This window comes from Ochlerotatus camptorhynchus, unplaced genomic scaffold (genome assembly GCF_037179485.1).
Source record: "Ochlerotatus camptorhynchus isolate MF236.1 unplaced genomic scaffold, CSIRO-AGI_Acam_v1.1 ptg000212l, whole genome shotgun sequence".
NCBI lineage: Eukaryota > Metazoa > Arthropoda > Insecta > Diptera > Culicidae > Ochlerotatus > Ochlerotatus camptorhynchus.
Genome location: NW_027040702.1, coordinates 1,036,204 through 1,050,330, shown reverse-complemented (window position 1 = coordinate 1,050,330; position 14,127 = coordinate 1,036,204). Strand labels below are relative to the sequence as shown.

The window sequence follows — 14,127 nt, the reverse complement described above, 5'->3', positions numbered from 1 at the left end:
AAACGAAAACGACATAAGACAATTACCGATGGAAATTGGCAAGATATTGAATGAAAAATGCTGTTATTTGCGATGGGGAAAATACTTATTCTGATGTAAACAAACGGTTTGGTTGACGTTTCTTCTCGAACTCACGTGGCGCACTCTACGTTGGTGGTGCATTAAAAAGGCGTATCTGTTGAGCGTACTGCCCGTCACAGTTTACTCAACAGATGTTTTACAGTGAGAAATATGCAATGAGTTATGACTTTTTGTCTGTGGTTCGAGTCACGTCTATAAGAGATGTGAGTCGGGAAGCCCTATTCGAACCGGTTCGCTCGCGAAAAGCGCGCAAAATATGTAAACACGTCTTTGCGGTCGGTATCAAAATTTGCAGATTAACTTGCAGTGCCAGACTAACAACTTATTTATTGTGCTAAACCGATTTCTAATTGCATTTTAACTACATAGGTATTAGCTAATGAAGTTTGTTTAATTTAATAGTCCAATAGTAAATAATATAATAATAGAAGAGTGATAGGTTAATTTTACCTCAGAATGTCGTCATTGAGCACCGTCAACGATGAACAGGAATCGATTGAGATCGATGAATTGGAACAGCTGTTGTTGGAAGCAGAATCCGAAGCAATATCCTTCGTTAAAATTGTGCCGTCTCCTGCTGCTAGTACGTCCGAGCAGCCAACCAGCGCAGCAAATACGAAATTGGTTACTAAAGCCAGCTCAATTTCCCTCAACGGTTCAACGTTCCTGAAGAATTTGGAACAGCAGAGTCCGGATAAGCAAACATCTAAAGTCTCGAAACCGACCAGCGCGGTCCACAGTGGTGATACCGACTCTTCAGACGACGAGGAGATAAGAAATTTACTGGGGCGAAAATACGATGATTACGGAATGGGTATCAATGCAATTTTAAAGCAAAAAGAGGACGAGAGAATTGATTTAGAAATATCGAATTTTATTAACCGTACTTTGAAAAACGCCGATCAAGGCACATCCCAACTACCGAAGAAGAAAGCTCCTACGAAAAAACCGGAATCATTAGTGGAGGATGTTCGACCTTTCCCGGGTGCCACGAAGGCGGAGCCTCTTCCGGTATCAAAAAATACCATACCGGATATATTCAAGAAGAGCGTATATACTGATCCAATCTTTGGGATACGCCTGATACATCCATTGATTTCAAGCACAATGATGCAGGAGCGAATGCAGGGTAGGAAACCAGTGTCCATGGCTCGGATAAAACATCATATCGAGCATGTAAATTTGAAGGAAGACTGGGCTATCGCCGGAGTTGTACTCAGCAAAAGTCCTCCGAAAACTACGGCTAAGGGAAGTCAGTTTTCTATCTGGAAGCTAAGCGATCTTCATGGGGAACTCAAAATGGTTAGTTTGTTCCTATTTTCACAAGCCTACAAAGATTTGTGGAAAACGGCCGAAGGGATGGTCATTTGCATATTGAACCCCGGCGTGCTGGAGCGTAACGATGATAAAAATACGGAGGCAGTTCTCTCGATTGACAAGTCTGCCAAAGTGATGATATTGGGACAGTCGAGAGACATGGGGACGTGTCGCAGTAAGAAAAAGAACGGAGAGCGGTGTACGGCCTATGTAAATCTGGACAAATGTGAACATTGCGTGTACCACGTAAAGCAAGAGTACAACAAGGCTTGCAATCGTGGTGGCCTAATTTCATCTACTGCCGGGCGAGGATTGAACGAGCTTCGGAACAAAGTGCTTGGGAAAAATGAGGTGACATGATGATACAGTTGAGACATTTCTCAACATTAACCTACCCCATTATGTCCTATTACATTTCAGGTATTCTACGGTGGCCAAAGTTTTTCGGCAGTTAAAGCTAAGAAGAATCCGAAGCAAGTTTCAAAGGATAATAATCGCATGCTGACGCTTTCGGAATACTACCAGTCTCCGCTACAAGGCAGCGGTAATGCAACTTCACAAGCAAGCTCTTCTTCGCTTCCATCTTACCGTCAACAGCCTTCTATCAAATCCGTCCCCAACAAGGGATCTGCAGCTAGGTTGGAATTCAACATAAAACAAAGAGAAAAGGATGTGGAGCGTTTGAAGCAACTTGGTTTGAGTACAGAAGATACTCTGTCTTTGACAACTTCCAGAGAGACAGCTAAAACTCCTACACAGGTATCAAAATCGACATCGAATTCAACTCCATGTCTATCAGCACCTAATGGTTTCGAAAATCGATCGTTTAGTCTTGAAACTAAAGCAGCACCTAGATTGAGTACGGGTAATTTTGTCATTGACTTGGGACAGTCTCCGAAGCAAGCACTATACTCACGTCAAAAAGCCGCCAACATTTTGAAGAAGAAACCACTGGCGAAATCCAATCCGAATTTCATTAAATACCGTGGCTCAGAAACGGGGAAAAAACGTGCATTGGACGAGATCCACGCAAACGACGAAGTAGCAAACGGAAATGCTTCGAAAAAGCAGAAGCTGGATCAAGAAGAGCAGGCTCGAAAGGATCGTTTGAAAACAATGATGGAGGCATGCTCATCGCATACCGATCTAATCAAAGCCCACGAGGATGAACAGCAGGAAAAGTACTTCAAAGACCTCGAACGCAAGGAAGCAATGGAGGAAAAAATGATGAACACCTTCAAGGTGGAGTGCAAGGCTGTGATTTGTCTCCGATGCAAGTACATTGCATTCTCGGCGGCCGATCGGTGCAAAGAGGAACGACACGAACTCAAAGTGCGAGATGCCGAGAAACGTTTCTTTAAATGTGCCGATTGTGGGAATAGGACAGTTACGTTGCATCGTTTACCTAAAACTACATGTAAGAACTGTCAGAGTTCTCGTTGGGAGCGCTGTGCAATGATGCGTGACAAAAAGGGAACGGGAGTGTCTTTATGCATTCGAGGTGACGAGGAGAAATTCTTGGGTAGCTGCGCTAACAGTGCAAATTTGAACTTGCTCGTTCCGGAAGATAACTAAACTGGTATTAAGCGGTAAGCGTCTTCATTATTTTTTTGATCATTATAAAGTTTTTTTTTGTGAGTCTCATGAATATACTGTTGCATAATGATCTGTAAATGTATTCATTGCTGGAAAAAGAAATCCTTAGCTGGCCATGGTATGCAATAAATTCGGGATTATAGGATTATACCCCGTTCAAATTACAGCCTTATATCACGTAATATAGGCTGTCTTGCAATGAGCGAGCACTCATACATAGGATTTCCAGTGAAAACTAGATGCATGAGTGCTCATTGCAAGACAGCGTATGTCACGTGATATACGCTGTAATGTGAACGGGGTATTAGTCGTTAGCGCCTAAGTAAAAGCGTGGATATCTGAAATTGACTGTATTTGGCAGCCCTTGAACGTACAGCCAAAGTCGGTGGGATTTTTCTGAGGTATAAAAAATTCGTGTCACGTCTTCCTTCGGAAGGGAAGTAAACCCGTTGGTCCCGGCCCATGTCGTTGATTGATGCGATTGGGTGGTTGGTACTCAATTGCGATGTATCAGAGACCGACACTAAAATAAAGGAATTAAAAAGAAGAAGTCCCAGAGTCTTGAAAGCCCATGAAAACTATTTTCTTTATATAAAAACTAATTAAAAAACCCAACATAGATCGATACGTCAGCAGAAAAATGTCCAACGCTTCTTCCATGGTCTTCCTCCCCGCTTGGATTTTCCGCAACGCCCGCTTAAATGTATCCACAAACCGTTCTGCCTGCCCATTAGATTGTGGGTGGAACGGTGCGGTAGTTATATGCTGGATGCCGTTGGCGCACAAAACTGTTGGAACTCGGCGCTCGTAAATTGTGGGCCGTTATCGCTGATGAGCGTCTCTGGAATCCCCAAGCGAGAAAACAGGTTGCGAAGAATACCGATTGTGGCCACTGAACTGATGCGACGAGTTGCAATCACCTCTGGGTATTTGGAGTGCGTCGATGACCAGTAAAAAATAGTTTCCATCAATCGGTCCGGCAAAATCAATATGGACGCGCTGCCACGGTCCACCAGGCGTTGGCCACAGAACAGGTGCTGCGTGTGGAGGAGATTTCGCTGCTAATGCACACTGTTTGCATGCCTTCACGAACGACGCGATGTCCTGGTCCAGGGAAGGCCAATAGATATATCCTCTAGCGAGGGCCTTCATTCTTACGATCCCTGGATGGTCTTGGTGAAGTTGCTGCATACATCGCTTGCGGTGTTGCTCAGGTATGATGAGCCGTTCCCCGAACATGATGCACGCATAGTGCTCAGCGAATCCTTTCTGGCGTAGTAACGTTGAAGCTCGGCATCGGACTTGTCGAGCTTTTCGGGCCAACCATCCCGAAGGAAGCGATAGACCTTCCGTAGCACTGGGTCAGCCTGTGTATCTTTCTCCACTGTGCTAAAACTAAGAGGAAACTCGTTAGCTAATTCGTTCACCACTGACCTGATGTCATCCTCCAAGATGATGCTCGCGATGACATAATCTTCATCTGGTTTGACATGGTTGTCAATTAGCCGTGACAAAACGTCAGCATTACCGAACTTAGCAGTAGGCACATATTCGATAGTAAAATCGTATAATAAAAGAATTAGCGCCCAACGTTGTAAACGATTAGCGGTGTATACGGGAATTCCCTTGCTTGAGCCGAAAATCCGTACCAATGGCGCATGGTCTGTCTGAAGACGGAATCTGCGCCCGAAGATCATCTTATGAAATTTCGTCACAGCGAATACTACAGCCAATCCCTCACGGTCCGGTTGACTGTACCGCTGTTCAGCCTTCGTGAGTGCGCGGGCGGCGTGCTGTACTACACTCAAAATAATCTACACGTTGAAGCTACGTGAAAAATCACGTAAGTTCTCGCTGTTTCCTCTCCTCTCAGTTTTACGTGGCTCACGTAGAATGTACGTGATGTCCCTTGAATTTCACAGGGAGTTCTTATTTAACACACCTACATAATCAATGAAATGTACGTGATTTTCACATAACATAGACTCATGTGCGTTTCACGTAAAGCTAATGAGATGTCCACATGTAAACAAAAGAGTGGTACGTACACTCAGAGCGGTGAAAATCATGGCGGCATAATAATGGGCTTTTGTTCGGTATTTTTTTAAAGAAAGTGGCAAGATGTGAGTATAAAATTATGGATTATTTGTTTCTCTTTGGCAAACACAAACTGACTGTTTCATCGTATTCAACAGAATGATGTCAAGCTGTCCAGCAGTTCCTTCCTCAAGGGAAAAAAGCATCTAGGCCCATCTCGATGCGTATCGAATTAAAAAAAAATGCTGATTTGGTGTATTTAGAAAATTTTAATAAATTAAAGGAACATTACTATTATTACTATTAATACAGTCAGTAAACATTTTATCTGCATATGAAGGAAATATTTGTATAAACAGTGTCAAAATATTGATACTAGAATCCTCCAATGAATGTCACCGACCAAATCACATAACTTATATGTGATAATCCTATAACGGTTAAGTTTCATGAAATGAGTGCCCCTACATGAGAATCACGTAGCTCTTAGGTGAAAAGTACGATGGAAAAAATCTACGTATGTTTTCACGTAGCATTAACGTGAAAATTATTCTGAGTGTACCTTCATCGAGCCATCTGGGTACCTGTGGCTGATGGTAGCGCCAAAACCGACTGATTAAGCGTCCGCAGAAACCACTATCTCGTGCCTTGGATCGTAATGCGTCAGCAAAAGGTCCGAGCTGAGAATCTCCTTAAAGCGGTCGAACGCTCGCTGACAATCCACCGTCCATCGAAATTTCACTCCTTGTTTAAGCAGCTCATCTAGCGGAAAACGTAGAGACCGGATGTTTGGCACAAACTTCCCGTAGAAATTTACAGCGCCCAAAAACGAACGCACTACGCTGACATCCGTAGGTGCAGGTAGCTGCTTGATAGTCTCAACTTTCGCTGGATCAGGCCTCAACCCATGGCGATCGAGCAGATGGCCTAGGTAACGAATTTGCTCTTTGCCAAAGGAGCACTTGCTGAGACGAATGGTGAATCCATATTCCTTGATTCTATCAAGCACGGCACGAAGATTTCTCATATGGTCTGCTGCATCGATACCACCAACTACTACGTCGTCAAGATACCCACTGGTACGAACAAGGCCAGCGAGCATCGTATCGATCACTTGCTGGAATGCTCCTGGCGCCGCCTTCACTCCAGGTGGAAGACGATTATACCTATAAAGACCTCGATGAGTGTTAATCGTAAGCATCTCGCGTGAGCCTTCATCCATTTCCATTTGCAGGAATGCATCAGTCAAATCGATCTGGCTGAAAACGGTGCAGTTAGCCAGACTAGCAAAGATATCCTGTGGTAACGGGAGTGGGTACTGATGAGGCTGTAACGAGTCATTTAACCCCGTTGAATAGTCACCACATATCCGAATTGACCCGCTTGACTTGCGGACCACCACAATTGGAGCGGCCCACTCCGCGAAGTCTACTGGCGTGATGATCTGTTCCTGCTCCAGTCGGTCTAGTTCATCATCCACAGCTTGCTGCATCGCGTAAGTGACCGGGCGTTTCGGCCCGAACACGGGAGATTTGCCTGACTTCAGTTCCAACTTGATCTTCATCTTCGTACAGATGCCCAACTTGTCGGAGAAAACCGCTGGAAACTCCGCCTTGAGTGTCTATACATAGGATGTTTTACTACCGACCTGGCAGCAAATCGCATTGAAGGGTACCGACCACAGTCCAAACACTTCCATCATATCGGACCCGATGAGTTGAAGTTGCTCTCGAAACTCGCACTGTACCCTCCGATTTCATACCGTTGATCATCATCACGCAAGAAAATTCGCCTTCGATGTTCAAAATCTTTCCAGCAGCTGTCTTTGCGACGATCGTTGGCGCACACAACGAAGGGCTTCCGATTTTGCGCCACGTTCCCATTGAAACGATGGTAATGTCAGACCCTGTGTCTAGTTGCAGGCGAACCGATGAACCGTTGATGTCCACTGGTACATACTTCCTGCACTTCGTTGCACTACAGGCGTTCACCGTCACCACCTTCGCAGCGGCGTTTCCTTTTCGTCGATCGGACCTCCTGAACTTCGCTTTCCCAGCACTATGGCAGTATCCCTCCTTATGTCCGACCGTACCACAATCACTGCATTTGTGGTTCTTAAACGAACAATCCCTGGCATAGTGATTAGCACCACAGAGCCAACAAGCTGATTTGGGCCCACTCGCGTTGCTTCTGGAATCAAAGCCGTCCTTCGAGCCCTGCTTCGACTGACTTGCTGGGAACCTTCCAGGATGCTGTCTGGATTTCAGCGCTTTCACACAGCCAGTCTGATCCTCGATCATTGCTGCGTCGTGCCTCAAGTTCAGCAAGCGATGGCACTCCTCCGACAACTGCTCCAACGTCACATCACACTTCTCTTCGATACGCGTCAAAAGCCTGGTTCGAACTTCCGCATCCCGCTCCGACTTAAGCCCGCAGACGAAAACCAGACATTTAAACTGTTCTTCCGACAGCTTCGTAAGTTCGAGCTCCACGCACGACTTATTTATCCGGCAAGCATACGTGACATAGTCCTCTCCACGCTGCTTCGAGATATGTAGGCAGCGATACCTGCGGCTGATGACTGACTCGGATGCCCCGAACAACGAGGTTAGCTTCGACACCGTCTCCTCAAATGAAAAATCTTTCGGTGTTTTAGGTAAAATAAAGCTTACATACCTCTCGTGTTCGGACATTCCTAGCTTACGAATCAGCAAGCGTACTTTCGCCTCCTTGTCAAGACGACTGGCATCCTTCTCAAACAAATTTTCGTACCGCTTGTACCAAGCAGCGAACGTCACGCTGCCATCCGGATCGAAGTGGAACTCCTTGATGTGATTCGCAAGCGACTCCAATATCGCCTCCGTATTCGGTGGCACCTGCGCCTGGATCGACGTCATAATGTTGCGCATGAGCTGCTCCTGTTGCTTCATGAAGGCCAACTGCTGCTGTTGCATAGCTTCCTGCTGTCTCTGCATAACCTCTTGCTGTTGGCGGAACATTTCCGTGATGCAATTCTCCTGCTGGAACTGGTACATCTCGGGATCGATCTGAAGTGCAGGCTGGTGAATTTGCGGTGTACGCAGGAACGGAATCTGCTGCTGCTGCTGTTGTTGCAGGCCCGGCGACATTTTCACCGACTGTTGGAGATCATGTCCGACGGAGCCATTCTGATTGGAATCCATTGTTCAACTTCCGCGTGGGCTACGTGCAAAAACGGTTTTAGCATGAAAAACACATTAAAATTATTCCGAAGTCGCCACTTTTGTATTACCGCACTTCTACAGGGTGGCCGATGTCCGCCTAAGCGGAACAGTATCGCAGAATACAATAAAACGGTGATATTGGAACCGGAATGTTTTTGTTTCCTTTGGTTTGTTTTTTCCGTCGATCTTGTTTTCCGTGCTGAGCACCAATGCTACCGACGTGCCAGGAAGGCAGCTCCCACACCTGGACCCTACCTATCGACCCATCAACTCATGAACCGGGGACCAACGGCTTTACTTCCCATCCGAAGGAAGGCGTGATCAGAGATGTTATGCCTCAGAACATCCCGGCGGCGCCGACTGGGATTGAACCCAGGCCTGTTGGGGTGAGAGGTAATCACGCTTATCACTACACCACCGGCGCCGTTGAACCGGAATGTTAAAACGCGTTGTTAACGTAATAAAAGTAAACAAGGACTGGTCCAACTTTATTTATTTACTCGTGACAACTATTTTTGTGTTTGTGTGTGTCGATGCGCATGATGACATCGCAGGGTGACAGTCGAAGCTGCCACGTACGAGCCCAGCGGCGTACAAAGTAGTAGGGGTACTTCGCTAGGTAGTTGTCTCCAACATTTGTTTTGCAAAAATTCACGATAACATGCATATCGGAATCATAAATGCCCAATTGTGTGCATTTCTTAACAGTTTTGTATAATTTTATACATAAATGTAGGGGTGGCATAAAGTTTATTTTTAGGAATATAATGTTTGATCAATTAAAGAACATATTTAATAATGTATTGTTATTAATGTTTCAATCCACCATCAATAGTGACGTCTAATAGCAGAAATAGTAAAAATAATAAATTAGGGATTCAGAAATCCTTAGCTTTATGATGCCTTATTCTTATAAAAAAAATCGCCTTTCAACACATCAACACAAAATGATTTTTTGTATTTGTTTTACGTCTTCGTTGCGAACAGAACTTTCTAGAATGCTTCATAAGAATACCATGCATAGATCCATGCTGAGTTAGCATTTAAAATGACTCAATTTTCAAAATCCCTCCCCTTGGCTAGTTTTTGCACCTTGCTGTTGGTGAGCGGGCTTAATTTCATGCTTTATAGTGGAGTGTTGGAGACGGTAGGTTTATGGCCGGCGTTGCTGGCTGATGCCGCGATAGAATGGCGCCATGGGCAGGCAATGGGGATTACTAAGCTTCCCCTCTCTGATAAACCACTGCATGAGAGAACCAATGATCTAGTCTAGCAGTGATAGTATCACACTTGTTACTCCTTTGTTTGAGAGCCGCGTTGTAGTACGCTTATGTGTAGGCACTGACGTTGGGTGTGATACTGGCGGGTTTTGCCGCAAATCAACTCTTATTTTAGTTATTTTTACGCAGATAGATTTATTTGGGTTTGCAAGGGAATTGTACTATTGAAGTATTTCAGTAAGTGCCCAACAGTAATCCTTCTATTTGCGTGACAAGCTTCCATTGTTGTTTTCATTGAAGTATTACTCAGGGAACAACGTTAAACACGTTGGGATAAGTGTTTGAACTATGGCACTGTGGTGTGCTTCTATTGTGACATATCCATATGTATTTTTGTGGTGCGACATAGTGGAAACGTGAGAGCGTAATTGGAATATTTACCCTATATAATATAAAATTTAAAATTAGCTATGAAACTTACTTCAAAGTGAAGCATTTTAGTCAATTCAAGGTGTCACCTGGGACGAACAAAAATATAATTAATATATTTCAAAGCCAGAAGTACTTGAAACACGTTAAATTTTAGTTTAAAAGCATGGGTTATGATTGTGTAGGTAGATTAGAGATTTCAGTTATTTATTAAATAAGACTTAATAATCATCAAATTAACTTCAATAAGAGAATTCAGAAAGTCAATTAACATAAGAGATAGGACGTGGGGGGTCCGCTTAGGGAGGCAACTGGCCTTTAGAGTTGTATAATAAATCTTCCTATTTAGTATATTTGTTAATTACCGAGGGGGCGACACATCTAAATCTCAATTCTAGATGCTCAAAAAATCTAGTGTGAGAGAATCAATCTTCGAAAAATCATCTTTCATTTCTCGCATCTACTTGCATCGCGCTTCATATTTTTGCAGGAAATCTTCAAAATCGACATAAATCTTCCTTCTATCTACTCAATGTACGTGCAGCTAGCCACAGCAAAACACAATCTTTTCTGCATGGTAGATAGAGTCGTCCACCTCGTTAATTACAGGCAATGTCAATAGCAGTCATATCTTCAATCAGGCGCTTACGGATGAGTGAAGTTTTAGGATAGGCGTGTTAAACATGTTGATAGGTTTGAAATAAGAATTAGGATTGTTGTGCTTTAGTTTTCGGTAAGGTATGATGTGTTAACTAAACCCTTTTGAGCCAATTTTCAAAAATCAAATTGATTGAGCGATTTATTAAAAGACACCTTCATTGAAACATTGCGTTGCGTTAGAAAACAGTATTCTTCTCTAACGAAAATTGACTAGTCATACATCTAACATAGTAGCAGCGTTTCCTTAACCTCAATCTACCTGTGCACCAACTCACAAAACATAAACAACTATTATATAAATTGCTTGCAATGGATAGATATCGAGTAAACTAGAAGATTAAATGAATGTTTTAACCGATTCGAGTATGAATATGGCATTAAATCTGGTTTTGAAAGTACCCTGTCCAAGGCGAGGGGGGCGACACATCTAAATCTCAAATTAAGATGCTCAACAAATCTCACACTAGCGAATCAATCTTTGAAAAATCTTCTTTCATTTCTCGCATCTACTTGCATCGCGCATCATCTTTTTGCAGGAAATCTTCAGAATCGTCATAAATCTTCTTTCTATCTACTCAGCGTGCGCACAGCTAGCCACAGCAAAGCACAATCTTTTCTGCATCGTAGATAGAGTCGTCCCCCTCGGTCCAAGGATGAGGGGCTTGTTGATGATTTGTCAAGTGTTGCTATGATTTTTTTTTGCAATTTGTTAAAATTGTATTTTTTCTCTAGCTTATTTATTTGAAAGGTTCAAGCAAGTTAATTTCATGGAGCCATAAATTGTAGTTTTATCATAATTTTAATATTAGCATAAAATAAAATAGTAATTTTAAAATCGCTTTTGTAATGCTAGGTAAATAGTTTGCTTTAAGTGTAAAGTTGATTTATAAGAAAGTTCTAACAGTTTTCTGTCATACCTCTAACATAGTAGCGTGATTTAGTGACAGTGTCGCATGTCCTAACAACAAATGCCTGCGACAAGTGTTCGAGGGGCCGACAGGGCTGAATACGGGTCAATACGAACAAAACTCTAACACTAAGATGACCCCGACACTAACGTTCATCCATTGCACTAATAGTACACTAATAGTAATTTGAGTGTTTTTGGTTGGTGGTGCCGCCACCTATGGCGCGCACGGTCGGTTACCTTGCGTTTGACGTCTGCACACTAGCGCCATCTGTTCAGCGTACTATCCATCACATGATACTGAACAGATGGCGGTAGTGTTGTAGTGACTATGTTTTGTGGAGATAAATATTAAATGTGTTATTTCTGTTTGTCTGTGCATCTATGTTTCTTTTTCGTTGTGTGTGTGTGTGTGTGGGGGGGGGGGGGTCAAGGGAAGGAAATGTGGATGTAGTACTTAATTAACGAATTAACGAGAGGCCACCGACTTAGCGACACCCTCATAAGTGCTACGCAGTTGGAGGGTTGGGGAGGGTATTCGGTTAGGATTAACCTCAAGTTGGCGATGGAACCAAAAGTATGTATTGTTTATTTGTTGTTAATTTAATCTCTTGATATCCGGCTATCAAAAGAACATATTCATTTTGTTTAGTTATCATGAATTTTAAGAGTCATGACGGAGAGCATGGGATTAAACCCATGGGTTTTTGCTCAGGAAACAACAACGATCCCTCCAGGGTCATCGAGCATCTCAGAACCATAAAGCTTCGCGACAATACATGACTACGTTTTCGCTTGATGTGCAAATAGTTTCCGAGGTTAATGTTCAATATAAATAGCGGCGCTGGTGGCGTAGTGGTAAGTGTGACTACCTCTCACCCCAGCAGGCCTGGGTTCAATCTCAGTCAGCGCCGCCGGGATGTTCTGAGGCATAACATCTCTGATCACGCCTTCCTTCGGATGGGAAGTAAAGCCGTTGGTCCCCGGTTCATGAGTTGATGGGTCGATAGGTAGGGTCCAGGTGTGGGAACTGCCTCCCTGGCGTCGGTAGCATTGGTGCTCAGCACGGAAAACAAGATCGACGGAAAAAACAAACCAAAGAAAAAAAAAAAAACAAAAACTTGAAAAAACTTTCAAAGGTATTATTGATTATTTTACGCAAAAACGAGCAAGTAATATTAAATCTCTTGTATCGTATTCTAATGCTAAATGACTGTAACAAAAATAATATGCTTAAATAAAATAAAATATTAATAAAATTATGTGCAAAATTTACTAGAAGATCATTGGTGAGAAGTTTTTAATCAGCCCTCCCAGCCCTGCATGAAGTAGCCGATTTCATCAAGGAAGTTCTATTAACAACCAAAAATTAATCGTTTGAGGCATACTGAAGCATTAAGAAGGTGATATGTGTCACTATAGGAAATCATCATCGTTGCAAATATAAAGAAATTAAACATAACCCTTTGCTTCAGTACCGTCAACCTCCATATCAATGGGGAGAGCTTTCTATTGTTTGGATCAAGTACAACTAATACTAATCTACCTTTATGTATGCTTTGCTCCATTTTAACCCATTAACTTTATGAATGGCGAATCTTATGGAGCTGGAACTCAAAGAAATAACGTGATTTCAATGAACTGGAGAAGGAATAGAATTACTTCGAACAGGATATCAAACAAATTCAGGACCAGTCCATTAGAGACCAGAAATCAACAAGACACCTGTGAGTTATATACTCGAAGAGGTATTTGAAAAATAATCAAAAAGTATGAAATTAGTCATAACAGAGTAACAGAAAGAGTTTAAAAACAGTTGGGGAAGGACAATAGACACAAGTTGACACAATATGCAAGACAAGTTGGGGTTAATACACAAGACAAAATGACAAAATAAGTGACGACAGAAGACAAGACTGGGACAAAAGCAACCTTGAAAAAAACAAGAATGCGCAATTATATTATCAAAACTATTTGGATCAACACAAAAACAACAGTGACCAAACGGGCACCATAGCCTAGGAACGTCTGTGTGTTGATTTAAAATAGAGACTCATAGAAGTAAAATTTATGAATAAAAGGGGTCCAGTGTAGAGTTTAAGCAAGTGTAAGAGTGCCACGTTAACAAATGTACGTAGTGGATATTTAAAGGAGTTTGAAAACCGTATTGCAAGTTCATAGCATCGACTTCATAAATCAGTAGTGTAGTGCACATTAAATCTCGTCAACAGTTATTAACGATTTTTTTTTCAAAATTTCATCTCAACTCTTTTTTAACTGCAATGGCGCAAGAGTGCCAACCCCTATGGGACAAAAAGGCCATGCGTCTTAAATTGAGTGAAATCGATTAATGCTTGTTTATTAACATAGTCCTTTGATTATTAATCATGCTAGCAATAGCTGTTGTTGTATACCCAATTTAACTCTTGAATTTGACAATATTATTCAATACATAACAAATAAACCATGTTTACCAATGAAATCTAAATAAAAGTATTTTTGATGATATTTTATGTGACTGATTTTGAAAAATTTGTTGAACGCAAGCTTTGAGAAGAATTAAATGCATAATGATGCAATTTCTTTGACAATTTTATATAAATTTCATTCATAAATGTAGGGGTGGCACTCTTGCCCATGTGGGGTTCGTTTTTAAGAAGGTGATTTTTAACCAATA

The 14,127-nt window shown here is 42.4% G+C and overlaps 3 protein-coding genes across 4 annotated transcripts; 1 reads left to right on the top strand and 2 right to left on the bottom strand.

The window, feature by feature from the left end:
- Positions 1 to 375: 375 nt before the first annotated feature.
- Positions 376 to 2,989, top strand: LOC135703325 (protein MCM10 homolog). Of its 2 annotated transcripts, XM_065224512.1 has the most exons (3): positions 376 to 450; positions 537 to 1,749; positions 1,819 to 2,989. In XM_065224512.1, exons 2-3 carry the CDS (start codon positions 538 to 540, stop codon positions 2,971 to 2,973), a joined length of 2,367 nt encoding a protein of 788 aa, XP_065080584.1. In that variant the 5' UTR covers positions 376 to 450; position 537; the 3' UTR covers positions 2,974 to 2,989. The 2 variants fall into 2 exon arrangements, with proteins under 2 accessions (XP_065080584.1, XP_065080581.1); XM_065224509.1 differs by lacking the exon at positions 376 to 450 and having other exon boundaries at positions 472 to 1,749.
- Positions 2,990 to 5,647: 2,658 nt separating this feature from the next.
- On the bottom strand, positions 5,648 to 6,595 carry LOC135703353 (uncharacterized protein K02A2.6-like). Its single transcript, XM_065224546.1, has one exon. It carries the CDS (start codon positions 6,593 to 6,595, stop codon positions 5,648 to 5,650), a length of 948 nt encoding a protein of 315 aa, XP_065080618.1.
- A 76-nt stretch (positions 6,596 to 6,671) lies between these two features.
- LOC135703352 (uncharacterized protein K02A2.6-like) lies at positions 6,672 to 8,213 on the bottom strand. Its single transcript, XM_065224545.1, has one exon. The coding sequence runs from the start codon at positions 8,211 to 8,213 to the stop codon at positions 6,672 to 6,674; it is 1,542 nt and encodes a 513-aa protein (XP_065080617.1).
- Positions 8,214 to 14,127: the final 5,914 nt, after the last annotated feature.

Bases quoted from the DNA above. Each gene is read 5' to 3' on its own strand.
- LOC135703325 (XM_065224512.1), top strand. From the start codon at position 538: ATGTCGTCATTGAGCACCGTCAACGATGAACAGGAATCGATTGAGATC. The intron at 1,750-1,818 runs GTGACATGATGA...ATTACATTTCAG, and splicing joins AAGTGCTTGGGAAAAATGAG to GTATTCTACGGTGGCCAAAG.
- LOC135703353 (XM_065224546.1), bottom strand. From the start codon at position 6,595: ATGAAGATCAAGTTGGAACTGAAGTCAGGCAAATCTCCCGTGTTCGGG.
- LOC135703352 (XM_065224545.1), bottom strand. From the start codon at position 8,213: ATGGATTCCAATCAGAATGGCTCCGTCGGACATGATCTCCAACAGTCG.